The sequence below is a fragment of the Anabrus simplex genome, chromosome 1 (assembly GCF_040414725.1).
Source record: "Anabrus simplex isolate iqAnaSimp1 chromosome 1, ASM4041472v1, whole genome shotgun sequence".
Classification (NCBI taxonomy): domain Eukaryota; kingdom Metazoa; phylum Arthropoda; class Insecta; order Orthoptera; family Tettigoniidae; genus Anabrus; species Anabrus simplex.
In genome coordinates this window covers 1,329,079,577-1,329,105,855 of record NC_090265.1, presented here as the reverse complement: position 1 = coordinate 1,329,105,855, position 26,279 = coordinate 1,329,079,577, and the positions used below count along the sequence as shown (strand labels likewise).

Below are 26,279 nucleotides of genomic sequence, written 5' to 3'. Positions count from 1 at the left end.
AAAGTCTGATGGTGCCAAATCAGGTGAATAAGGTGGATGTGGCAACAATTCGTACCCCAGTTCATGAAGTTTTGCCATGGCAATAACACTTGTGTGCGGCGGAGCACTGTCCTGATGAAAAATGACCTTTTTCCTTGCCAAACCAGGCCTTGTTTCGCGTATCTTTTCCTGCAGTTGGTCTTGGAGGTTTGCATAGTATTGCCCCGTAATTGTTTGGCCAGTAGGAAGATAATCTATCAGCAGAATGCCTTTTGCATCCCAGAAAACTGAGGCCATGACCTTTCCAGCCGAACTCACTGTCTTTGCTTCCTTTGGTGGTGGTGAATCAGCACGTTTCCACTGCTTTGACTGCTGTTTTGTCTCTGGGGTATAGTAGTGGACCCAAGTTTCATCTGTAGTCACAAACTGGCGCAAAAGATCTTGTTGGTTGCACTGAAAACGGGCCAGACTTTGTTCGGACATTTCCAATCTGGTGCGTTTATTGTCCAATGTCAAGAGCCGCGGCACCCATCTTGCGGATAATTTTTTCATACCCAATTCTTCGGTTAAAATATAATATACCCGTTCAGAAGACATCCCTACAGCTTCAGCAATCTCTCGCACTTTCAGTCGACGATCCTCCATGACCATTTTATGCACTTTTGCAATAAATTCTGGGGTCGTAACACTTTTTGGCCGTCCACTACGCGGATCATCGCCCAAGCTCTCCCGAGCAAATTTAAACTCGCTGGTCCACTTGGCAACAGTTGAAAATGAAGGAGCAGAGTCCCCCAGTGTGTTCTGAAAGTCGGCACGAATTTCCTTTGCTTTCATACCTTTCTTTACAAAGTATTTAATCACTGCTCGAATCTCAGTTTTTTCCATTGTCACAAATCACTACGCGGGAACAACAACAAAGAGTCGTCACTACCACACTCCTGCAGCTAGAGCACTGACACGCCACGTGTTCACTCACAAAGGATGTGTGATTATTGCGCGCGAACCTCGTTGCTCTAGCACTGACATCTAGCGGTGATTCCGAGAACTTTTCAAACCGTCCTCGTACATGATGTTTAATCCACTACAATATTGTGCTACACACTGTAATAGTCTAGGACAATGCAGTGTGTGACTTGAATTGTGTAGAAACTTCCTTATATTGTAAATAGGCTATTGGAGACTCTCAAAAAAAAAAAGAGAAAACATGTTATGTCATATTCTGCTAGAAGCCTGGCCAGGCAACATATATAAAGAGATAGTCTTGAGGGTAGAGTGGAGTTGTTTTAATGAGACTCGTGTGGAAGTCGTATTGGCTGAGGGTTTGAAGTTAAGTATGTGAATTTGTTACGTTGGTAGTTGGTTGACATGCAAGTGCTGCAATCTCCGGTCTTTCTCTACTTCTTTGAGAAAGTGTTTTGTTGCAAGATGGAGGTTCATTAGTGCATGTAAAATATGTAAATAACTTGTAAACAAAACAGTGTACACAACTGACAGCATTTTGTGTGCGTCTTTGTGGATACAACTATACTGGGGTCGGGTTATTTCAAATTATGATAAGGTGATATTTTAAAGTTTACAACCATGAACAAAATAACTGGTACTAAAATTCAAAGTAGGAAAAACATAACACAGTAGGGAAAACACAGGGACATTTTGGCGATTCTGTAGGTACAACTTGTATGTCCCATCTGGCAACAGTGGTCACAGAGGTTAGAAATACAACACGGCGTGTCTCGGACAATGTTACAGCGGGCTATGCAAGGCTGACAAGGCAGCCCTAGCAAGCCAATAGAAACACAGAAAAGGTGGCAAATTTGAGTTTTACAGTGCCTCCATTTTAATTCTTGTGAATAAGAATATTGCTAGCGGTCGGTTAGTGGGTCGAGGAGAAGCAATGGCGCCAGGAGGCTCATAGTGAAGTTGTGTGTGAATAACCTGCGCACAGCACTCCAGCCTACAAGATCCTTGCTCAAAACTAGCAACTAGGAATTGCGTATACATTCTCGCGCAACAGGTTGCCGCTATTATATGCTAGAGTATTGAGCTGTCTTTTTAAATTCAAAAACTTTTGCACAAATTTTTCTTATGCACGATCGATCCATGTAGGAAAATTGAGGCTGAGGACAAAGATTTTTTTTATGATCGATGTGATAAAACGATAGTTCAGGGAACGATGGATGTGGGCAAATTTAACATTGGTTTATATGGAACATTTTTGGGACTGGTTAAATTGAACAATGAATATGGGAAAACGACTGTTCCGGGAATGATGCATCAAGGTTCTATCTTACTCATTTAATTCTTCATATTCATTTAAAACAGTTGAATTATATTATAATGACCACATAACTAGTATTCAGAGTAACTGCCATTCGAAGTTTGGACAGTAGCTAGATGAGCTGGTAGTGACTCAGTCAGATGCTAATAGGTCCCCACGGGTATCTGAAACCATACTATCTGCAATGCGCCCCATAACTGTTGAAGTGTATGTGGAGGAGGAGACAGATGGCAAACACGACGATTGAGATGGTTCCATAGATGTTCAATTGGACTGAGATCGGGGCTGGGAGGAACTTCCAAGTCTTGATCACGCTCTTCCAGTTACCTGCGGAAACTTCTAGCTGTGCGGCAAAGCGCATTACCATGATGGAAGATCCCATTCTCTCAAGGAAAGATAATTATCATAAACTGCCCCCAACGCCTTGCTGCAGGGTGTTGGTTCCCCAATGTTTCTTGCCAGACATGCTGACGTCCATCCATTCTATGCAGCTGAAAACAAGACTCACTGGAGAAGGCTACCCGTCGCCAAACAATAGTGGTCCAGTCGACATACTGTTGAGCAAATTCCAGAAATTTTCGTCGATGGACCTGTGCTACTATGGATGCAGTCACCCTCCATCTACTCCGGAGTGCTATTTTCAGAGGGGTTTGATGAACTGTTGTGGTAGAAACATGTCTGGACTTGGATTAAAAGATAAATTATACTTATTTACAGCTCAACATGCTGATATCTGGGAAGAGCTTTGTCTCATGTTTATATTTTCTGGTACGTATTATTTATTTTACAATTTGCTTTATGTTGCACCGATACAGGTAAGTCTAACAGTAATGATGGTATAGGAAATGGCTAAGAAAGGGAAGGAAATGACCATGGCCTTAATTAAGGTACAGTTCCAGCATTTGCCTGGAGTGAAAATGGGAAACCATGGAAAGTCATCTTCCGGGCTGCAGATGATGAGATTTGAATCCACCATCTCACAAATGCAAGCTGACAGCTACATGATCCTAACTGCATGGCCAACTGGCTTGGTGAGAGCTGATTAATGAAGCAAGTGCTTAAAATGGCTGGTGTGCAGGTTGTTCTCAACTGCATTAAGGACAGCTTTATCATTGTAACCGGACGTCACTGGAGCATCCCGAACAGGTTGTTCCCTTCCAATGAACATCATCTGACACAGGTCTCTTTCAACCCTTCAAAATACACCCGTAGTTGGTAGTCTAAGTCCAAGAAATCGTTATTGGCATAAACATTGTGTTTCCTATGTATTAAGTCTTTCTTACCCATAGAGTAATATCATCATATCCACAAAGTTATCACTTAAATACAAAGTGTATTCCCAATGAGTGGAGTATATACCAATTACTCGCTTAAATGGGTCCACCATAATGTTGACAATGGTTCATACAATGCGTTCGTCTATAGTCTGTATTTAGGTGGCAATATTTATTATGTTTACTTTATTTTAACTTTGTATAAGGATATCTGATACTTCAAGAGGTCAAATCAACATAAAGGATGGCTAGCTGATTACAAAATCAAAAATAACATAAGGCACGAGTGAATGCAGGTTTGAACCCTCACAGCTCTGAGAAGCCAGTTATCTCCCCTGCTTAATTCCACACAGCTACTTGGAGCATGCAGCTTAGTTGCATTATAACTCTGTACTCAATAGGAGACCAAAGGTATCACTTAAAAAAAATTTGCTTGTGTGTTAAAGTCTTATGGTCAGATTTTATGCCTTTACTGAATGCTCCAACAGTAGTTGTTACATGGTGTAAGTCATCACGTCTGATTTCAACTATTTACATCCCATAGTCTATAATATAATTTAAAAAAAAATTGTATCAGTTTTGATGTCAAAATGGCAGTGAATAGACACATCTGTAATTGGCCCTAACCTACTGTGTCTTGTATGACATTGCATCCACCCTGTTTGAGTAAGGGACTAGGAGACATTTAATTCCTAGAAGGTTGCAAATGTATAATTAAAAAAGCAACTGATTTGATCAGTATATAGAGAATAAAAAATAATCTTGGAAGTGAGAAGATTTAGACACTGTACATATGTAAGTCATAATAAAATTTTGCTTACTCTCACATATTGCACACAGCTTGCATTTGGGACATAGTGGGTTTGAACCCCACTGTCGACAGTCCTGAAGATGGTTTTCCACGGTTTTCCATTTTCACAGCAGACTGTACCTTAATTAAGGTAACAGTCACTTCCATTACAGTCTTGACCCTATCCCATAATTGCCAAAAGACCTATCTGTGGTGATGCGGCGTAAAATAAATAGAAAAAACCTCACCCACCTTGGTAAGTTTTTCACTGCTCACAGTTTTTTTTTTTTCTCTTTTTCAGATTAAATCTGTAGTTTATGTTCTCGATCGATCTTACCTGAAGTTCAGACGTGGCAAATTTCTAGCAAAGCCTTTACATGATGATCCAAGCAAAATCTCATCAAGATTTAAAAAAAAAGTCTTTGTTCACCTTATTTCTATAAGTTACAAAAAAATATATAGGAAACTTACCAATTAGGAACCCCATATCTGTTTCAATATTAGTACGTAGGTATGTGGATGATGGCAATAAATTAGACAGTGAGTCCACAACAGATGACACCAATAGCTGTTTCTCTTTTGAACGACTTAGCGTGACCTTCAGTAGGGTCGAGTCTGAAGTCAGAAAAGGACCTGTAAGCAAACAGCATCATATTATTTCTCCATCTACAAAGAGCACAAATACCATATTTGTAATGATAAATACAGGATATTAAAACTGCCAAGATATGACAGCTTACAATGATGTACAAAGATTTAGGTCAGTAGTTTGGTAATCCATCTTTGACTACCTACTGTAAGTGTATGAGAAGTTCCTGAATGCGGTTGTCAACCAATCAATGTTTCCTGGATCACACAGAATTTACAAGTTCATTCCTTCAAACTGAATGCTAAAATATCCAGAAATATTAGTGATGAGCAAAAAGTGATTTTCATGCTATACTGTATGTACCTACGTAATCTTCCTACAATGATTAAGTAAACGTTTTCCATCATTAGTGTGTTTTCTATTCATTTATTTTTTCAAAAAATGTGGAGTTGTGAAATATTAAGGCTACAGTTTAACAGGTGCTTTTAAACATAACATTTGTCTGTTGAATAATGCAAATAGAGCAGTGAGCCAGCAAGCTGGCTTTGACTAGCCTAAAGTCTGAAGTATAGAAGTTTGTATGAATATGATGCTAATACTTGGTGTAATACATATTCAATTTCAAAATTACATGTTATTGACACAAATACCATACTTACCCTTGTAATTTTCCCACCCTTAATTTTGAAATGAAAATTTGAGGATATATAAGAATTTGCATTTTTTTCTGCCACGATTATGTCAGTTTTCTGTTGTCAGAGTGTTTTGTATTTGTTTAATTTTCACTAAATGTGTAGTTGTTAAAACACCCAAGCTATGAGTAGTAAGGCATTTTCAAATGTTAACATTCATCCAGTGAATAATGCAAGAAATATGCACATATTGGTGTGCAATATGAGGTGGCTAGATGTTAAAGAAGTTAGGTGCAATAGCAAAGGGACCTTCACGGTCACAACTCAGATGAATGGATCGTAGCCTATAATCTTCCAGTAAAGGATGAAACTTTTGGTGGTTACATGAGTGATTGGGTAAATCAGCAATTTATTTGATGTATCAACCACTTTCTCTGTTTTCTCCATTCATGACATTGTCTGAAAAAAAAAAAAAAAAAAGCCTTTGATGCCATGCTTAATTCTGTCATGACTTTTCAAAACACTTAACGTCTTTGAAAATGCATGACAGTTTACACTGAGGCACACTGAGGCTCTACAAGGCAACTATGTTAAAAAAAAAACATTGTGTAGCTGGTGCGTTCTGAATGCTGCATCATTTAATGCATAGATAATAGTATTATTTAATACATGGTCTAAATGGGGTGGATGGAATAAAATGTAATGTTCATTTCTGCAAAACCTGTTATATTTAACAACATCTGTCTAACCATAGCCAGTCATCAGACTGTTTGTGGTGACTGAGAAGTGCAAGCAGCAGCACTACAGTAATGAGACCGCTCAGGAAGCTACGCACACGTTGTATATGTACACATGCATCAACACATCATTAATATGCTTGTAGTAACCATGTGGAAGATACAAACTTGGTCTATAAGATATACTGGTCTCTGTGCTAATTCTTTCATGCCAGGGTTTAAGAGTATACCATGCTACATTGGGTCCTCATAGTACAAGCCATTGATTTAATTTTCAACAGTTACCAGGAGAAAATGATTAAAAAGTGAAAATAAATATATTTTCTGAAATAGATTGATATTCTTAATACTGTCTCTGATTTTTACATTTCAAACTTCTGTCTTGAAATCTGGCTATTTTAGAGTAGTCTTAAGCCCTCTTCTTCTTAAGACGTCGTCTCCAAACAGAGGTAGACGATCCACACGGCCAGCTCTGATCTTGATGTTGCAGCCATGCCATGTGAATTTATTGGAATATCTCTCAGGATCTTTAATGCAGTGGTTTCCCGTTGCCTTCTCCATCCTAATGCCGTCTTAAGCCCTGGCACGAAAAAATTATTTTGATTTAGCACTCAGCGATGGGTAAGAAAGATAGCGATCATGTTCGCAGAAAATAATGACAAATATGCTGCAGCACGTGAGTTTTGTATATAGACATCATACGAACGCTACTACCATAAACAAAAAGTATAGTTGCAGTATGCTAAGAAGACAGCCTATCATACAAAGACAAAAAAATCAGGCCAGTATCCAGAAACTAAAAAAAGAACTGTTGAAATATGTAACTGGATTAAGAAACAAGAGCTATTCAGTTTCACATGAAATGCCACAGTAAAAGGCACTGGAGATCAAAGAGAAAAGCAATATAAGAATCTCACAGTTTAAAGCAAGCAGAGGGTGACTATGTAGATTCATGAAGAGGAACAACCTTTCTCTTCGAAGGAGGACATCTGTATGCCAGTGATTGCCTTAGGACTACACTGATATTTTACATTCAAAATTAGTACTATTTTCCCTCCCCACATCTTTTGAGGTTTAAAAAAAAAGAGAAAAAAAAGCAATAAAATATTGTGAGTAAATATGGTATTACAAGTTAATACAGTATTTTATGATGATTTGTAAATATTCAGGTAAGTAAGTTAGCAGGAGCAAAATATATATATGTATAGAAAACAGACAGAGAGCAGCTCCTTGCCATATAAGCACATGTAGATACAGTACATATAAAATTAAGGCATGAATCCAAAATTTTCAGCTGCAGCCTTCATTACTGAAGGATAGAATAAGAAACATAGTGGTCACTGTTGACAATAGCCGCTGCATTGAGGTAAAAGGAGAGGGAGGGGATAAGCAAGAAAAAAAGAAGCAGTTATCTAGTGTTACGGCTGGGTGTTTCCCTAGACCTGAGCAGCAGCAGTCCATGACCAACGTCGGAATCTCTCGGAGCAAGACAGTGGGAAGATGGGGGTAAATCTTTAATGCTACAATGCACAGTGATTCATATTTGAATCATACAATTTTCTAGCTTGCTGCTTTAACCTGTTACCCATTTTACGGTACAGCTTCAATCGTACAGCCAATCAAACACATACTCCTTCCACCCCATTAAAATCTGTGGGCTCTGCGCATCACATTCCGACAGGCTTCAGGAGTACCTCTGGCTCAACCTCTAAGACATTACTGACCTACGGTCGGTACAAGTGTACTTGCACCTTGCAATACGTACCCATGACCAGTAGGCAGTAATAATCTGTCTTTGAATGTTAAAAGCTTAGTGAAAAATTGCAAAAAAATCGTATATATATTCCACTATGGCAAAACTCATCACATGCGAGTGTTAACCTGATGAGTGCTACGCCTGCCTATAGACGGGCTGATGCGACCGGTCCAGCACTGCTACGCCCGTCTACAGACGGTGCATGAGAACTTAAACTTTTCTGAGTTTCCCGGTTCACTCTTGAGTGCTGATTCGATCCCTGGCATGTTCTGCCATCTGTTGGGCATTGTGTAGAACTAATTGATCACGGCTTATAGCTTCGGAAAGTAACTTACAGAGGTTTTTGTAGACGTCTGTGGAGTTCATCTGTGATGAAAACAAGCATGGTGGAACAACAAGATACTTGCTCTTGCAGCAATGTTATTTCAGATCAATGAATCTTTCAGTTATTAATCACAGCGCAAAGTGATGATGATCATGATTTTAATGAAATGGTAAGCAATTTTTAAAGTGAGGGTGATACAGAGAGTGCTGAAAATATTGTAAGTGAGAAATAAACAGAGCCTGCTTCTAAACGAAGGAAGAAAATCACGGTGAGTTCAAAAGCTATTTCATCACTATTTTTGTGGTGGATGGATGACTTTTCTCCACCAGACTTTCAAATAACTGTGACAGAATGTGGGAGCCATATAGTGTTTGATGACAACCCCAAAATCATTTATTTTTAAAATCTCTTGTGCCAGTGGAGTTGGTGCAGCTGCTTGTTAATGAAACAAATCAGTATCACAAACAACTGGTGGAAAACATTGAGCTGTCACCACATTCCAGATTTAGAAAGTTTTTTTAAAATATCAACTTACATACTTGTAAGGAGTTACATGTATTAGTTGACTACAGATTTTAGAAAATAATTTTATTTTGAGATCTTTACTTTGTATAAAGATGATGTACGTGTAGGCACAAAAAGTGTAATTTTGTTTTCTCTCAAAATATGTAATAGTGAACATAAGTGTAGGATTTTCCATTTTCATTTTGATGGCGTATGGAGTGTCCGAGGACAAGTTCGGCTCGCCAGATGCAGGTTTTTTATTTGACTCCCATAGGCGACCTGCACGTTGTAATGAGGATGAAATGATGATGAAGATGACACATACACCCAGTCCCCGTGCCAGCGAAATTAACCAATTAAGGTTAAAATTCCCGACCCTGCCGGGAATCGAACCCGGGACCCTGGTGACCAAAGGCCAGCACACTAACCATTTAGCCATGGACCTGGATTAGATTTATACAGAACCAACATTTATAAACATTTTAAGCTAATCACCCCACTGATAAGTAAAAAAATTGAGGCTTCTACAATTTTTTTTTTAACATACGAATGAAAAAATTCAGCACTGAGGTACCAAACAGTCATCTGGTAACTCAGCATTTAAGGTTAAGGTATTAGCTCCACTTATGAACTGTTGGTAAGTCTTAAGACACTGAACACAAGTTGAACCTTAAAGCTTGACATTTTCATCACCAAACAGAAATGAAAACTAATTCAAGCACTAAAGGGTTAAGGCAGATCTTACAGTGGTTGTGTTTACAGAGGAAAGAGACAGAAATGGGCAGGAGTTGGTGTGGTTCATAGCAAGTGAGAGTGTTTTTGAGGTTTTATGTGCGCCTAAGTGTGACTAACGGGCTTTTTGGAAGAAGATCATGGGTGTGGATTGAGAATGAATTGAATGCTTGTTTTGAAATGTGATTGATTCTGTGAACACAAGGATGATATGTCGTTAAGAAGGGTACTGAGTCAGCTTGTTAGAAGTCTGGGGACAGAAGTCAAGGCTCGGAAAATCTGGCGGTTGACCCATTGCGTGGCATAACCTCTAATAATAAATGTCTTCCTCAGGTTGTCATCGTAGGAGGCACAGGCTTTAGGGGTTGAACAAATCTGTTTGGCCTGGACAGCAAGGCTGAATTATAGTGATTTTTTTGTGTGATAGGGTGTAATGTGCTGTAGTAGAGATACTGCTGATGTTTGGTAGGTTTGATGTGTACAAAGGTATTGATTCAGTCATCCTGCAGGTGGATGTAATGTCAAGAAAAATGAGAGAAATGGGGATGATCTGTCAAGTGAAATGAGCATTGTAATTAAAGTTGAGGCAGTGGAGGAATAGATCAAGTAGGTTGTTTCACAAGAGAAAAATACCATCAATGCCCCTCCACCAGACTAGGGACTGCAGAGGGTCACTAGCAAGGAAATCCATTTGTTTTAATATTATTGGCTTTACGTTCCACAAACTACTTTATCGGTTTTTTGGAGACGCCGTGGTACCGGAACTTAGTCCCGCAAGAGTTCTTTTACGTGCCAATAAACCTGCCAAGTGGGGGTCAGAAGGCCAGCACCTCAACTGTCTAAGCCACTCAGCCCGGCTTTTTGAAGATTTTCTCATGCAGAGGTTGGCATAGAAGGAGACCATCCTGGTGCCAATAGCGATGCCTCAAATCTGGTGCAATAATTGCCCCTTAGAGTTGGAAAAAGTTGAGTGTGTGTGAGGTAGATGAGGAAGGAATTACAGGGCAGGGTTGGGTGTTCAAGAAGGATGATATAGATGTTGATTCCCATAGGGAATCTGAAATATTTGTCCTGAATGAGTAAATTTATAATACCAATATAAATGTTAATGTATATAAATTTATAATGTCCAATAACGGACCAATTTAAATGTATATAAATTTATAATGTCCAATAACGGACCATTTATATTGGTATTATAAATTTACTCATTCGGGACAAATATTTCAGATTCCCTATGGGAATCAACATCTATATCATCTGATAGCCAAGCAGGCATCAATTTTTGGTAAAGAGACAAAGTCTCTCATAGTGCATTGGCACTGCCGTTGGTTCCAAGTAGCCTACGCAGTGGCCTCCACGATATGCACTAGCCAACGTCTTGGTAGATGTGCTAGGTACCACCTGATGAGCCCAACCTAGCACACAAGGGCGAAATGCTGGCAACCAGGAATGAGTTAGCTGGAAAATTTATAATGTCCAATAATGGACCATTTATTTGGTTCAAGAAGGACTCCAGTGTGAGGGATGTTAGTGCAAAATGAGTGAGATCAATGGAGACTAGAAGGCAGTCTGAGGGGAGGTATTTGTGGAGAGTGGCAAGACGTTCTAGTAAATGACCAGTGTCACAAATGTAGAAGTCAAAGGTAAGTACAATGGGTAGAAAATGTTAGTAAACCACTGTTGATATGGGTTCTGTGAAAGAACCTTGGCTGGAAATGATGGGGCATCCTAGACTGTTGACCTTATGTATCATGGAAAGGATGTGGAACTTGAGAATATGGGACTGATTTGGGATGAGGAGACGGATAAGAGGATTCAGACATTTGCTCATGTGATCCGCAGAGTTTGATGAGACATATCTGATGGTATCAGAGAGTAGTAATAGTAGTAGTCGTTCAGCTAACAGTCCTAGTCATGGGATAGGAAGAGGGATGTTAAACAAGGTCAGGATAGGAAGAGAAGGGAGGAGGAAGTAGGTTCTTCAACCATCAACAAAGTTATGGGAGACCAGGAGAGACGAGGAGAGGAGGGGATCCAATAAGTTGGGTGGGGTTGAAACTCTGTCATGGGTGATTCTATTGTTAGATATGTGGGGGAAGCATGCTGTAATGAACATAACCTGCTGTCCAAACTCAACAAACAGCAAATACCCTTTTTTTGCTGAAGACTGCAAGATATTTAGGGAGATTAGGAATCCAGTACATGCAGCGCTCCTTAATGTTCTCTCAAACTGGTGCCGTACCTGGAAACTTATCCCCAATCCATAAAAATGCAGCCACATAACCATAACACTACGTAAATCTCCTCTACCGATAATATATTACCTATAATACCAATATAGTTGGTCCGTTATTGGACATTATAAATTTTCCAGCTAACTCATTCCTGGTTACCAGCGTTTTGCCCCACTGTGCTAAGTTGGGCTCATCAGTTGGTAAATAGCACACCTACCAAGACGCATGGCTAGTGCATACCGTGGAGGCCACTGCGTAGGCTACTTGGAGCCACTAGCAGTGCCACTGCACTATTAGAGATTTCGTCTCACTACCAAAAATTGATGCCTGCCAGGCCATCAGGTGATATAGATTTTGATGCTTATAGGGAACCTGAAATATTTGTCCCAAATGGGGATGCCGTGGATATTATTCTACCACCCCCTTCCACAGGGAAAGCATCCATCGTATCGCCTGCCTGTCATAAAAAGTGACTAAAAGAGGAATCAGGAACTCTCAACTTTTAGGAGCGTGGTTTGGCGACCACGGTTCCCCAAGCCGAATCTGGCATTGCTTCCACTTGTGCCTGGCTCCTCACCTTCACCTTTTACCATTCAATCTTCCTTGGTCAACTCGTATTCTTTTCTGACTCCAATGGTGTTGGGTTTATAAGGTCTAGGGAGTCTTTCATTTTCACACCCTCCGTGGCCCTTCCCCTTTTATAGCTGATACCTTCAATTTTAGAAGTGTTGGACCTCTTACACTTTCCCTTCTCTAGAGGTAACAGAGAATGGTTGCCCAGTTATATTTCGTCTTAAAAGAGTAATCAGCACCACCACCCCGAACTACGGATGCATTCTACGGCTTCCACCCGTAGGGGGTTGTATACAATAAATATATAAACATGTAAATGCAAAACATCAATGGCCTAACCCTATTATCACCTTACTACCACATGGGCTAAAAATAATGGAAAAGGACATAGACAAAAGACTGAGGGACATAGTAGAAACACAGAGGAAGAACAATATGGCTTTAGACCGAACAGATCAACAACAGACTTGGTATTTACAGTGCGAACGATAATGGAAAAACACCTGGAAAGGAACAAGGAAATCATATTCGTATTTTCAGATTTGGAAAAAGCTTATGATACAGTTAAGAGAAAACATGTATGGGAATGCCTATTGAAAACGAATGTACCAAAATCATTAATTAACAAGATAAAAATGTTGCATCATGAAAGTAAAAGCCGTGTAAAAGTGGGGAGTGGTGACTTTGAAATATTTTATACAAAAAATGGTCTCAAGCAAAGAAGTGCACTGTCACCATTATTGTTTATTATATTGCTGGATGAAATCATAAATGCCTTTGCTGGCAGGACCTAGTGTTTACAGTGCACTGTGTTTTCTGGTATAGGCTAGAGAAATTTTGTTGTTACTTTCATAAATCTGTCTCTGTCTTATCCTTGGCTTTGACAATATGAAAGTGACTGAGGTATGAGCGATGCTAGTAATGCCAATCCTTATGTAGCCAGTCCCTGCTATGAATGGTGTGAAAATGTTGCTCATAGGGTCGGTTGGTGCATGCATTTCAGTGGGCTTGGCAGACTGATATGTAATAGCAACTCTGGCTTGGTGAGGAAAGCAACGGGAAACTACCTCACTCCTCATTTCCCTAGTACGCCGCTTCAGTGATGCCTAGGCCATCTATGACAGCTGATGGCAGAGCTGTTGAGGATCCCACCAGTGGAATCACTGACGGACTGAACATACATACATACATGAAATCATAAAACGGTTAAAACAGGGTATCAGTAGTGATGAAGTGAATGCTTTGGAATTTGCAGATGAAATGGTGATTTGGGGAAAGGAAGAAAAGGAAGTACAATGGAGACTGGACATTTGGAATGAAAATCTGAAAGAGTTTGGAATGGTAATTAGCAAAACGAAAACTGAAGTCATGCACTGTGGAAAAGAGAAGCCAAGTGAACATAGATAGAGAACGGTTAGAGAATGTAGAATAGTTTACATATCTGGGTAGCATTATTAATGGAAGTAATGAAATCAACCCTGAAATTACTAACAGTAAAGGTACAACATTTTATCATCAAGTCAGAGAGCTTTTATGGGATGACAAAGTACCCAAGAGAACAAAATTAACATTATATAAACAGTATTTCATACCAAATGTAACATACGGACTAGAAACACTGGTCACTAATAAGTAGGGCCCAGATTTATATGCACTAAAAAACCTGAAAATATACATGCAAATATGCACTAAAAAGTTAGAATATATGCACAGAAAATATGGAAATATGATCTTTAAAACATGGAATTTTATTCACTTACCTATAATAGGTAACTAGTAGACTTTCAATGTTTTCTGGAGACAAACTATGTCTACTGTCCGTCAAAATGAGTTTATAGGCTGAGAATGATAGTTCTACATCAACTGACGTGATTGGACAGTATTTATACATGGGCACCAACGTTTTGGAGCATACATCTGGCAAGGATACCCTAGTCCCATTCAAGTACAGTAGAGTCTCGATTATCCGACCTAAACGGGACCTGGACTACGTCGGATCACCGAAAATGTCGGATAATACAGAATAACTTTGAAAATGAACTGAAACAGGAAAGCTATACGCTAGTACTATAACGACATGTTTTACGGTACTCTATTTATTGAATTATAAATTCAATTGTACAGTACATGCAGTATTGAACGAAAACATTCCAGATGTCTTACGAAAAGAAACTTTTCTCCACAGATATTAAGCTGCCTAATGCCGTGCCGTTTTTTTCCACCGATCAAGCCACCCAGCACTGGCGGGAAAATTAGGGTCCCTTTCATTAAACTCCTTCTGGAAATACACAGCCTTTAACTGCAGAATGGGGCCAGATATTGGCAGGCCCTTTTCCCGGTGTTGAGATAACCAAAGAAATAGTGCTTCACTTACTTTTTCGTACTCACATTGTTTCATTGTTTTTCTCTGCTCTCGTAGAGCACCACTTTTCAATTTCTTCCCTCTGTTTTTTCCAGTCTCCCACTGCAACACATCCAACACCATAATCTGAAGCCACATCTTGAAGAATTTCCCCTTTGTCCAGTCTCTTTAATGCACTCAACTTGTCTTCCATAAAAACAATCACTTTCTTCCATTTACTCGCTATACTCACAGAGGATATGAAAACTATAACATCCGCACCCAACCAATACTACAATGAACAATGACTGAAGACTCACTGCACCTGTCCTTGAGAAAAGAAAACCGTCCTACCGCCACTGGTCAGGCCAGTGTTTGTCCCATGGTCGCACCCTCCACACCAGGTGTGCCTGAATTCAGTCTCCACCAAAAGATCAAATTAAGTCTACCAGTGTCGGATAACACGGAATGTCGGATAAGCGAAGGTCGGATGAGCGAGACTCTACTGTATTGACTAATTAAATCTTCTTCAGTCCTGGGTTCGAATTCAGCACCTTTTCTAACTTGCATTTAATATTCTCTCCAATTTCGCCTGGAGTGGAATTCAATGAAGATGCAGCTTTCTCAAAGAGATCAAGTGATTCATGGAGGGGAGTACCAGAAGATTCTAAGTTCTCAATGACTTTTGGAAGTTTAGAAAAATGTGCATGAATGAAATTCACATCTTGATAAACAGTAGCGGTTTCAAACACAACTTTTGCATCATGGACACAAGCACTATGTTCATCCTCAAGTTTTGTAACCACTTCTTTTGCTTCATTAAAATTCTCCTGATAAAATGATACTGCAGATAACCATGTCCCCCACTTAGTCAGGACAGGTTCAGGTGGCAAAGGAACTTCAGGTAGACAATCTTTGTAAAACTGGACACGAGCTGGTGCTTTCAGAAACAGTTTCTTCCCACATCCAATTAAATTGTTAACAGCTGCTAACTGTGCACGTATTCCTTCTGCAATGTGGTGTAATCCATGCGCTAAACAGGTTACGTGTATGAGTTTTGGATAAAATACTTGGAGGGCCTTTGCTGCTTTCAACATATACGAAGCTGGATCTATGAGCAGTACAAGCACTTTACAACAATTATTCACAATTTCAGATGGCCACAATAGTCACAGAGAATCATTTACAAATCTTGCTATTGTGCTATGGTTGGTTTTCTCTAGTACTTTACAAGCAAGAAGATGCGGCTTACCGGGTTCGTCTGGATGTAATTTACCAACCACGAAATTTGCTATGTAACGGCCACACGAATCCATTGTCTCATCCACCGACACCCAGACACAGTATTACATGTAACTAATCTCATTATTAGACCCGTATTGAACTATGCTATGATATACTAACAATTTGTTGGTTATTTTGATCCACCTTTTCAATACAAATTACAGTTTGTGTTGCTAAGTTGTAATGTTACAACACTAATTTACCGGGACATGTTTCGCTTTTATTCACAAGCATCATCAGCCTATACAATTGCCTCAAGGTTTGTCATTTTTGGTTTGTTGTTACAAATTTCATTACATTGAATGTAAATCTAATTTCAGTGATAACAATATTTAAAACAAGAATAATATACACATTAAAAATTATGACAATATGTTCTGCGATGTTAAAATGGTTTAACTCTTAATTCTAAAACACATTGACGTCCAAAACACAGTTTTTAATTTGGCTAAAAATTGTTTGCAATGTTAAAATAAAATTGATTCAACTATAATTTGGCATTAAAATTTGAGTCATAAATATAAATATAAATATTGGATGTTAATATATAAGAGCCATAGTTTCTGAAGTGCGTTGGTTTCTAGAATACAGTAACATTTCAGTATTGCAAATTATAGTTAAGAATTGTGCTCTCTAAATAATGTTATTTAAAAAACTGTAGTTTTGCATTATGCGTGATTAGTCATGATGATAATCTAGAATTGAAGTCTTGAGTTCGTTGGAAAATGGCTTCTAGATTTGATTAGGCTTGCTGCTGCAATTTGGCAATTTGATCAGAGGAAGTATTGACATATTTAATTCTTGTTTGTAGCGACCAGACTCTCCGTTGGAAGTTGATTGTTTTGATGTAAGTTATGGTTAAAAGGGGCTTCAATCCAAATTTTGAGTACTGGTATCTGATTATGTTACTTTTGATTTATGGAATGGAAGAAGCATCTGGAACAAATGGAAATGACCTTAAGTAATATTGTGTGTGTGTGTGTGTTGTGCTTATAATGTGAGTGTTGATGTTGCATTATCACTTACCCCTTTGTCTGCTGCTACAGAATCTTGTGGGCCTTATTGCGTTACTGTGACTATTGTCTGTTGTGGCTCTACTCCTTGTGTTGTACGTATGAAAGAGCTGTTGTAAAGGGCGGGTAGGGGGTTGAGGGGAAGAGATGTTGGGCGGGGCGTTTGCTATTGACGTGCTACGTGGTGGGAAATTCTTATTTGTTGTCGAGGTGGGGGTAGAGGACGATCCTGCAGGCGGGGCGTTAAGCTTTGGCGTGTTATGTGGAGGGGGACTTTTTTGCGTTGCCGAAATGGTTTCAGTTGTGAGTGTATTTAGATTGAATATTTTAAAGAATTTGCTTTTATCTGATTTGAGATTTCGTAATAATGTTGGCAACTGCTCTATTAACGGACTTTTTATTTCGACCGCGTCATTCAAGTTTTTTCCTTTATTAAAGTAAAGTATTAAAGTAAAAAAAAACTTGAATGACGCGGTCGAAATAAAAAGTCCGTTAATAGAGCAGTTGCCAACATTATTACGAAATCTCAAATCAGATAAAAGCAAATTCTTTAAAATATTCAATCTAAATACACTCACAACTGAAACCATTTCGGCAACGCAAAAAAGTCCCCCTCCACATAACACGCCAAAGCTTAACGCCCCGCCTGCAGGATCGTCCTCTACCCCCACCTCGACAACAAATAAGAATTTCCCACCACGTAGCACGTCAATAGCAAACGCCCCGCCCAACATCTCTTCCCCTCAACCCCCTACCCGCCCTTTACAACAGCTCTTTCATACGTACAACACAAGGAGTAGAGCCACAACAGACAATAGTCACAGTAACGCAATAAGGCCCACAAGATTCTGTAGCAGCAGACAAAGGGGTAAGTGATAATGCAACATCAACACTCACATTATAAGCACAACACACACACACACACAATATTACTTAAGGTCATTTCCATTTGTTCCAGATGCTTCTTCCATTCCATAAATCAAAAGTAACATAATCAGATACCAGTACTCAAAATTTGGATTGAAGCCCCTTTTAACCATAACTTACATCAAAACAATCAACTTCCAACGGAGAGTCTGGTCGCTACAAACAAGAATTAAATATGTCAATACTTCCTCTGATCAAATTGCCAAATTGCAGCAGCAAGCCTAATCAAATCTAGAAGCCATTTTCCAACGAACTCAAGACTTCAATTCTAGATTATCATCATGACTAATCACGCATAATGCAAAACTACAGTTTTTTAAATAACATTATTTAGAGAGCACAATTCTTAACTATAATTTGCAATACTGAAATGTTACTGTATTCTAGAAACCAACGCACTTCAGAAACTATGGCTCTTATATATTAACATCCAATATTTATATTTATATTTATGACTCAAATTTTAATGCCAAATTATAGTTGAATCAATTTTATTTTAACATTGCAAACAATTTTTAGCCAAATTAAAAACTGTGTTTTGGACGTCAATGTGTTTTAGAATTAAGAGTTAAACCATTTTAACATCGCAGAACATATTGTCATAATTTTTAATGTGTATATTATTCTTGTTTTAAATATTGTTATCACTGAAATTAGATTTACATTCAATGTAATGAAATTTGTAACAACAAACCAAAAATGACAAACCTTGAGGCAATTGTATAGGCTGATGATGCTTGTGAATAAAAGCGAAACATGTCCCGGTAAATTAGTGTTGTAACATTACAACTTAGCAACACAAACTGTAATTTGTATTGAAAAGGTGGATCAAAATAACCAACAAATTGTTAGTATATCACCCAGACACAGTTCCTTCCGATATCAGAACGGATCAATTCCAGGGTAGATTCATATAGCAGAGGTAGGTAATTTTTCCTAAGAGTTGATTCATCTGGTATTTTTTTATTTACACAATATAATCGCAGAACTGGATTATTTAATTTATTCCATGGAATGTTGCTGCATATGAAAGCCCTACAAAGATCACTTGAAAATGTAATAAAAATACAGGACTTGGGCTTTACCTGCGTAAGAAGTAGTTGTGTGGTGTGCTGTTGTTCTCCTCCTTTGCTTTAATATGTGCAGTTGTTTTTGAATGCTGTTCAAGCTGAAATTTCTTTTCACATTTCACTTCCTTTGAACAAACTTGACAGCACATGATGACACAATCTGTTGAATAGTCCCTATTACCCGACACCCACTGATATAGTAAATCTCTTCTGCTGCTCTTTTCCTTAGGCATTTTTAGAAACTAACACTTTTAAAAATGAGATGCAGGGCATTAAAATGGAATGTAACTAGAGAAATGAAGATACTTCTGTCCTGACCAAGTGCCCAACCCCCTGAGATTATTATCTGCTGTGATAGAGAAAGTAATTCAGGGAAGTCCAGCCTGCCTACTCACACCTAAGCTATCTGTTGCCATTGTCAATTGTGAAAGTAAAGTGCTGTTACACAGAGAGTCGAAAATACCAACTAGTGAGGGATGCACATAAAATAGGCAACTAGCTAGGGATGTACAAAACAAATTTATTTTAGTAGTTCTTGTAATTGTCCATAAATTCAGACATTATATACCGGAATACGCTGTTACGTCTAGAATATGCACTAACCCTCAAAATATGTCAAAATATGGAATTGCATATGCATTTTTAAAATATCCGGGCCCTACTAATAAGAGACAAGATAATAAGATCCAAGCAGTAGAAATTAAATTTTTAAGAACATCGGTTAAAAAGACAAGAAATCAGAGAAGAGCTGAATATAGAACCTTTAGTACAGAAGATACAGAAAGCAAGACTGAGATGGTTCGGACATGTAAAACGAATGAGAAAGGAACAGGTAGCAAGAAGGGAATTGGAAAGAGAAGTTAAGGGAAAGAGACCAGTTGGAAGACCGAGAAGAAGGTGAACGGATCAGATCTGAAAGGACATTAAAGAAGCTGGATTGAATGTGGCAGAAGTAATGGAGCAGGAAAAGTGGAAGGACAGAAAGGAGTGGAGGAGGCTTGTAAACCACACCCGGCCAACTGGAGTGGGACATTGATGATGATGATGATGAAGATGATGATGAATGGCCACAAGTAATTTAAATGTAAAGTTCCTATAAATTCTTACATTGCTTTGTTCTTCGTCAATCCTATTCCTTTATTACAGCTTCTCATTTCCGAAATCTTAATAAAACATGTACGTTACTAAGTTATCCTCCCCATCCGGTGCTTTCGCTGAATGGTCAGCGTATTCACACTCGTTTCAGGGGGAGGGGCGTAAATTATTTTTGCTAGGGGCTTTACGTCGCACCGACACAGATAGGTCTTACGGCGACGATGGGATAGGAAAGGCTTAGGAGTTGGAAGGAAGCGGCCGTGGCCTTAATTAAGGTACAGCCCCAGCATTTGCCTGGTGTGAAAATGGGAAACCACGGAAAACCATTTTCAGGGCTGCCGATAGTGGGATTTGAACCTACTATCTCCCGGATGCAAGCTCACAGCCGCGCGCCTCTACGCGCACGGCCAACTCGCCCGGTGAGGGGCGTAAAACAAATAAAATAATAATAATAATAATAATAATAATAATAATAATAATAATAATAATAATAATAATAATAATAATAATAATAATAATAATAATAATAACAGGGGCCCAATAATAAGAGGCTGAGTGGATCCTCAAAAGAATTTGGCTTTTAATTTCTAAGATGTACCGAAAGGCACGGCTAGTATAAAGCTTGTTTGGAGTTTTATGAAGGAGGTATTCCATATTTTAAAATCTCATTCTTAATCATTATGATTGTTCAATTATTTTAACAAGAATATTTCCCCAATGAGTGCGGTTGCATTCCACTCAAATGTAGCATTGACAAGTATGTAGTTCACACCAAGACGCTACATGACATCACAATCATAAATGCATATTAAACCTTCAGACTTTTGTTTTGAGAATAATAGAAGACTACAAGTACAGTTTCCTTGAAAATCGATGATGTCACTGGAACATAATGTAATTGAAAGTTACCTGTAAACAAGCAATCTGGCAAAATGTCAGACACAACACAATGCAGTCCTAGTTGGACTAATGAGGAGAGAGGAAGGAAAATACGAGTACATCATTAAGATAAGGTTGAACATATAAGAAAGGTACCCAAAATTTAACAAATATTTTTACACTTGTTCATAATATTTACCAATTCACAAAAATAAAACAAAATAAAATAAAAGTGTGATTTGATAGAATATGATGATGTTCCTTCAGGAACAAAACATGTTATTCTGTTTTTTATTAAATGCTATCTCTCAAACTCATTGCTCAAGGTGATGGAAGAGGCCTAAACCTGCTAACTGGACTATTCAGTGCAATATATAAGGCTAGGAGAACTTCATTGAACTGATTAATATCAACTATTGTCATCATACCTAAAAAAGCTAGCGCATCACATGATCAGCCTAATGACCCATGTCTTAAAGGTATTCCTGCATATCATCTACACTTGTATCTATGAGAGATGCCAACACCAAATTGGTCATAGTTTGGTTTTAGAAATGGCCTAGGAACTCACGACGCTCTTTTCTTGTTGAATGTTTTGATTCAGATGTGCCTGGATATGCATGTCAACATGTACGCATGCAGTGACTATTGAAAAGTTTTTGATTGCATATCTCATGAAAAACTTACTGAAAAAATACTGGTGATCACTGTATCACTCAGCTCTATTGGAACCAAACAGCAGAGGTCAAAATAGAAGATACAACTAGGGACATACCTATGCAGAGAGGTGTGCGACAGGGTTGTGTTCTGTACCCTCTTCTGTTTCATATCTACTCTGAGGCTGTGTTCAGAAAAGCTGTTGAGGTTGTTAACATAGACATCAGGATAAATGGCAATGTCATTTAATAACATCCGCTTTGCTAATGATACCGTTGTGTTAGCCAGTAACCTTATTGATCCTCAAATTATTATTAGTAACATTGTAAGGTTCAATGCAGCATATAATCTGTTCATGAATACGGGCAAGACCAAGCTGATTATATTTTTGAAGACACCCAAGCAGGTTTCCTTACACATTAACAGCACAATTGTTCAGCAATCAGCAAGTGTCATCCTTCAAATATCTTGGGACTATAGTGAATGAGCATTGCGATCCCAAGAATTAAATCTTATCCAGGATTGGGCAAGCCAAATATTTGTTCACCAGTATAAGGCCCCTATTCACCAGTACAGATCTCAACCTTCAGCTCAGAGTTCGGATGTTGTGATGTTGCATTTCCCCTGTAGGTAGAAGGGAAGACCATGAAGGAAGTTCTCAATTTGTTATGTAAGAAGAAGAAGAAAAAGAAAAAAAAAAGAGTTTCTAACAACCATCAAGGAGCAAAAGCTCAGGTACATTGGGCACATCATGAGAGGTGAACAATATGAACTTCTCCAATTCATCATACAGGAGAAACTGACGGACAATGATCTGTGGGGATATGGAGAAATTTCTGGCTTAAAGACTTGTGCTGCTGGTATCGACGAACGTACATGGAAATCTTTTGAGCTGTTGTTTCGCGAGTAATCAGTTGGATCATCAACCTTCATCGGAGGATGGTGCCCTACGAAGGAGGAGGAGAAGAAGAAGTAGAAGAAGCTATCTTTTTCAGGTACAATCTTGTATTAATTTTTTTTCAGGTACTTTCTTATTTTATTCATCCTGCATTAGTTACAATAAATGAATAGCTTCACAGTTACATACTTAAGTCAAAACTGAAAATAAACGGCTTCCCCCCCTATAACAAACAAACCAAAAAGTATTGTATTTATCATTTGCACTTCTCTATCTACTTATTTTTTCCTCAGTGGATCCCAAACCAACTGCCTTGGTACACAGTCATAGGTCTTCTTTACGTCTATACATGTCATTCTGAGGAATAAAATTAAGCACACAATATGATCTGCCAAGAGATGGAATTCTATATCTTGAATCAGGTCTAAAATAGTTATTACGTTGGCTGTTGCTGATTTCCATTTTGTGACTGCAATCTGAAACCTAAAAAAATCTAGTACCGTCTTTACGCGAATAATCCCCGTTGCCGAATAATACCCACACCTTAATTTTAGGAAAGGCCAATTTGAAAAAAATGAAATGAACTAAAATTCCTTCAACTGAAAGAGTAACATAGCCATAAACAAACATTTCATGTCACTCCTCGAGTTCCACGTGTTATTTACACAAATATGAACATGACGGATATAGCTACTTTGCTTTAACATATTTGAGGTGATAAAAATGCATTATCACTGCTATAAAATATATTTGCCATAAAATTTAGCAAGTAGGCCTTCTTACGTGACAGATATTTCATTAATCTGAACTTGCAATAGGCTCAATTCGCTGTAGATAGGAAGATTCTTTGTCTCTTGCATCACTATAATCCTTTCCTAAATTACCTACAAATACGTCACACTCCATGTCTAAAACACTTCTCAGACGCGGTCTCTTTTTCCTCTAATAGTAACACGACCACTGGTGGATAATTCTTTCGTGCAGTGTAAACACTTGAAACAGACACACCAGCGAACTCGTTTGTTAGTTTTGCGATACAGTAAAACCTCATTAATTCATAGTCGTAGGGGTGTAAAAATGTTACTTCGAATTACATGATTACGAAATAACCGCCAACTTTTTAATTCAGAAATGCCAACCCTTGCCGCATCACAAAACATTCAAAAACATGTTACTGCAAGCAATTAACATTAATTCACGGTTTAGACCTTTCAAATGCCATGGAAAAAACTATTTCCAAAATGTATTCAACAAGGCGCATTTACAGTATTCAAATAATGCAATTGGATAACTCACTAGCAAACATAACCTCATGCAACGAAAGAACAAAATTATTCAAAGACAAGGAGAAATCTATGCTGGCTCCCCTGTGCAAGTGCATTATTCACTGGATTACTGAACTGTATGTATTTTAGATGCCTTGTAGTTGCACGGAAAGTACTCGATGCCCTTGAAACATCATGGCTTACCGAACATTCCTATGACGAAGGGAGGGAGGGAGGGAGGAAGGAAGGAAGGAAGGAAGAAGGCAGGTAGGAAGTCTCTCGCTTCCGTCTGCATTGCACACAGGACTGTGATTCTATACTTGTACGATTTGACGCCATTGCATATCTCTCTTAATTCAGAAATGCCAAACTTTGCCTTGTCAAAAACTATTGTAAGATCCATTAATGCATACAATCACCTTAATTCACAGTTTAAACCTTTCAAATGCTATGGAAAAAGACTATGCCTATTTCCGGAATGTATCCAACAAGGTGAATTTACATTATTCAAATAAAGCACTTGGATAAATCACTGGTAAACATAACCTCATGCAACGAAAGAAAAAAAAAAAGTTAAAGACAAGGGCAAATTATGCTGATTCCCCTGTGCAAGTGCCTTATTTTTTGGATTACTGTAATGTTTGCATTTTTACATGCCGTATACTTACACGGAAACATTGTGGCGAGGAAGTCTTTTGCTTCTGTCTGCACTGCAACACAGTACAGTGATCCCATCTCCTTTAAAACCGTAAGTCCATTGATCTCGGCATTAAAAAAAAATGCACTTTCATTGGAATTGACAATATTGTTCGGTGCATACGAATTGATTATAATCATAAGCCACGCTTTTTCACCAACTGTAGGCATCGCCAGTCTTCGCGGATTCTCCTTCTCCGCATACTTCCTGCTATGTGATGTTCTGGTGTTCTTTAAAACGCTGAATAAAACCGAATTACGATTTCACTGAAACTTAGCAACTGATTCTCCTTCTCCGCATACTGCCTGCTATGTGATGTTCTGGCGTTCCTTAAAACGCCGAATACAAACGAATTATGATTTCACTGAAACTTAGCAACTACGAAACACACTGTAGATACACCGAAGCAAGTGAATGTACGGAAAGCTATCCCTGTATGTTATGGAAGATGCTTTCTATCATGATGCCGAGAAAATTTGAATTTAAATTACTCTGTAAAATATTAGTTTTTAAAAATGTGAAGGCAGTTTTGAATTAAAAATCTGAATTTTTTTCCATTTAAATATGACATATGGGGGCAGTTTTATTCCATCTGCGGTTATACAAGGCATAACTGTATACCCAACATAGAAAACTACATGAACCAGGAGCATGCTGCCAACTTTGACACAAATAAAACCCGCCCCCCAATTCCATACCACAATTTTATTTTTTAAATATGCAGGGATTATTCGCGTAAATACGGTAATTAGAGCTAATGTTATGACACTGCATCTATATATTTAACAGGTAACCCTCATGAAGAAATCATACCTTTATATCCAGAGGTGTTATGTTTGGCAGCGGCATTAATATTCAGTAGTTTAATTCGTGCAGCTGGCGGAATACCATTGCCATTGTTATCCCCTAAAACAGAAGAAAATATTTTCTTTTTAACAGTCCATAAAAATAAGCTAGCTTCACTGTTAGATGCCAACCAACTGCAAAGGGATTCAATTCTACAAACTTTAGCATAGCACAGCAATATTAATCATCAACACTGTACAGTTGGTCAATCTCAGTAAAATGCACATCATATTTTCATACTCAGAGATAACAGCAATGACTAAAGTCACCTAGTTTTTAGACCTTTATCTGAAACTAGACATGGGTGAAGGCGAGCTGGACATCTGCAAAAATTGAAATAATGCAAAACAGAAGACAATCAATGTTTCTATGCTACCAACAATGAAGCAGACAATTTTCTGATCAACTGGAAGAAAGTAGAGAACACCAATGAAGCTATTTCGAGGAAATCTAGAGTGTGTCTCCACCAATTACCAAACATAAACACCAATGCCAATGAAGGCCCCATCAAATAACACATTATTATTCTCGATCCATAGTCATCATAAAATGACAAAGCTACATTTAAAAACAGCGTTGATAATTCAATACGATAGTAAACAAATCCAAATACAGTCTCTATCAGCAAAAATTAAAATTTCTGGACTGGTTTTTGGAAACTATTTTAAATGTAATTATTTTACTGACGACAGAAAGTAAGAAGAGATGGTTGATTTCATGGAGAAGGAGAATACAGTTACGATGGAAGTGAGTGAGGTTAAGAGGAGAGGAAAAGGAATGGAGATGGTGAGGAAGGGATACATTCTGTAATGAATTGGAGAACATAAGGCAAAGAATGTTGCAGGGATAATTAGCAACAAGACCTTAAATGAGTATTTGGATAAGGTGGTCTACATAGGTG

The 26,279-nt window shown here is 38.3% G+C and overlaps 1 protein-coding gene across 1 annotated transcript in view; it reads right to left on the bottom strand.

Annotated features, from left to right (window-relative positions):
* LOC136858306 (FAST kinase domain-containing protein 4) overlaps positions 1 to 26,279 on the bottom strand; it is a 170,652-nt gene that overhangs the window by 58,012 nt on the left and 86,361 nt on the right. Inside the window, exons 6-7 of the mRNA XM_067137747.2 lie at positions 25,346 to 25,438; positions 4,793 to 4,954 (exon numbers count right to left, since the gene is read on the bottom strand). Coding sequence (XP_066993848.1) covers positions 4,793 to 4,954; positions 25,346 to 25,438 — 255 coding nt within the window. The remainder of the gene's footprint in view (positions 1 to 4,792; positions 4,955 to 25,345; positions 25,439 to 26,279) is intronic.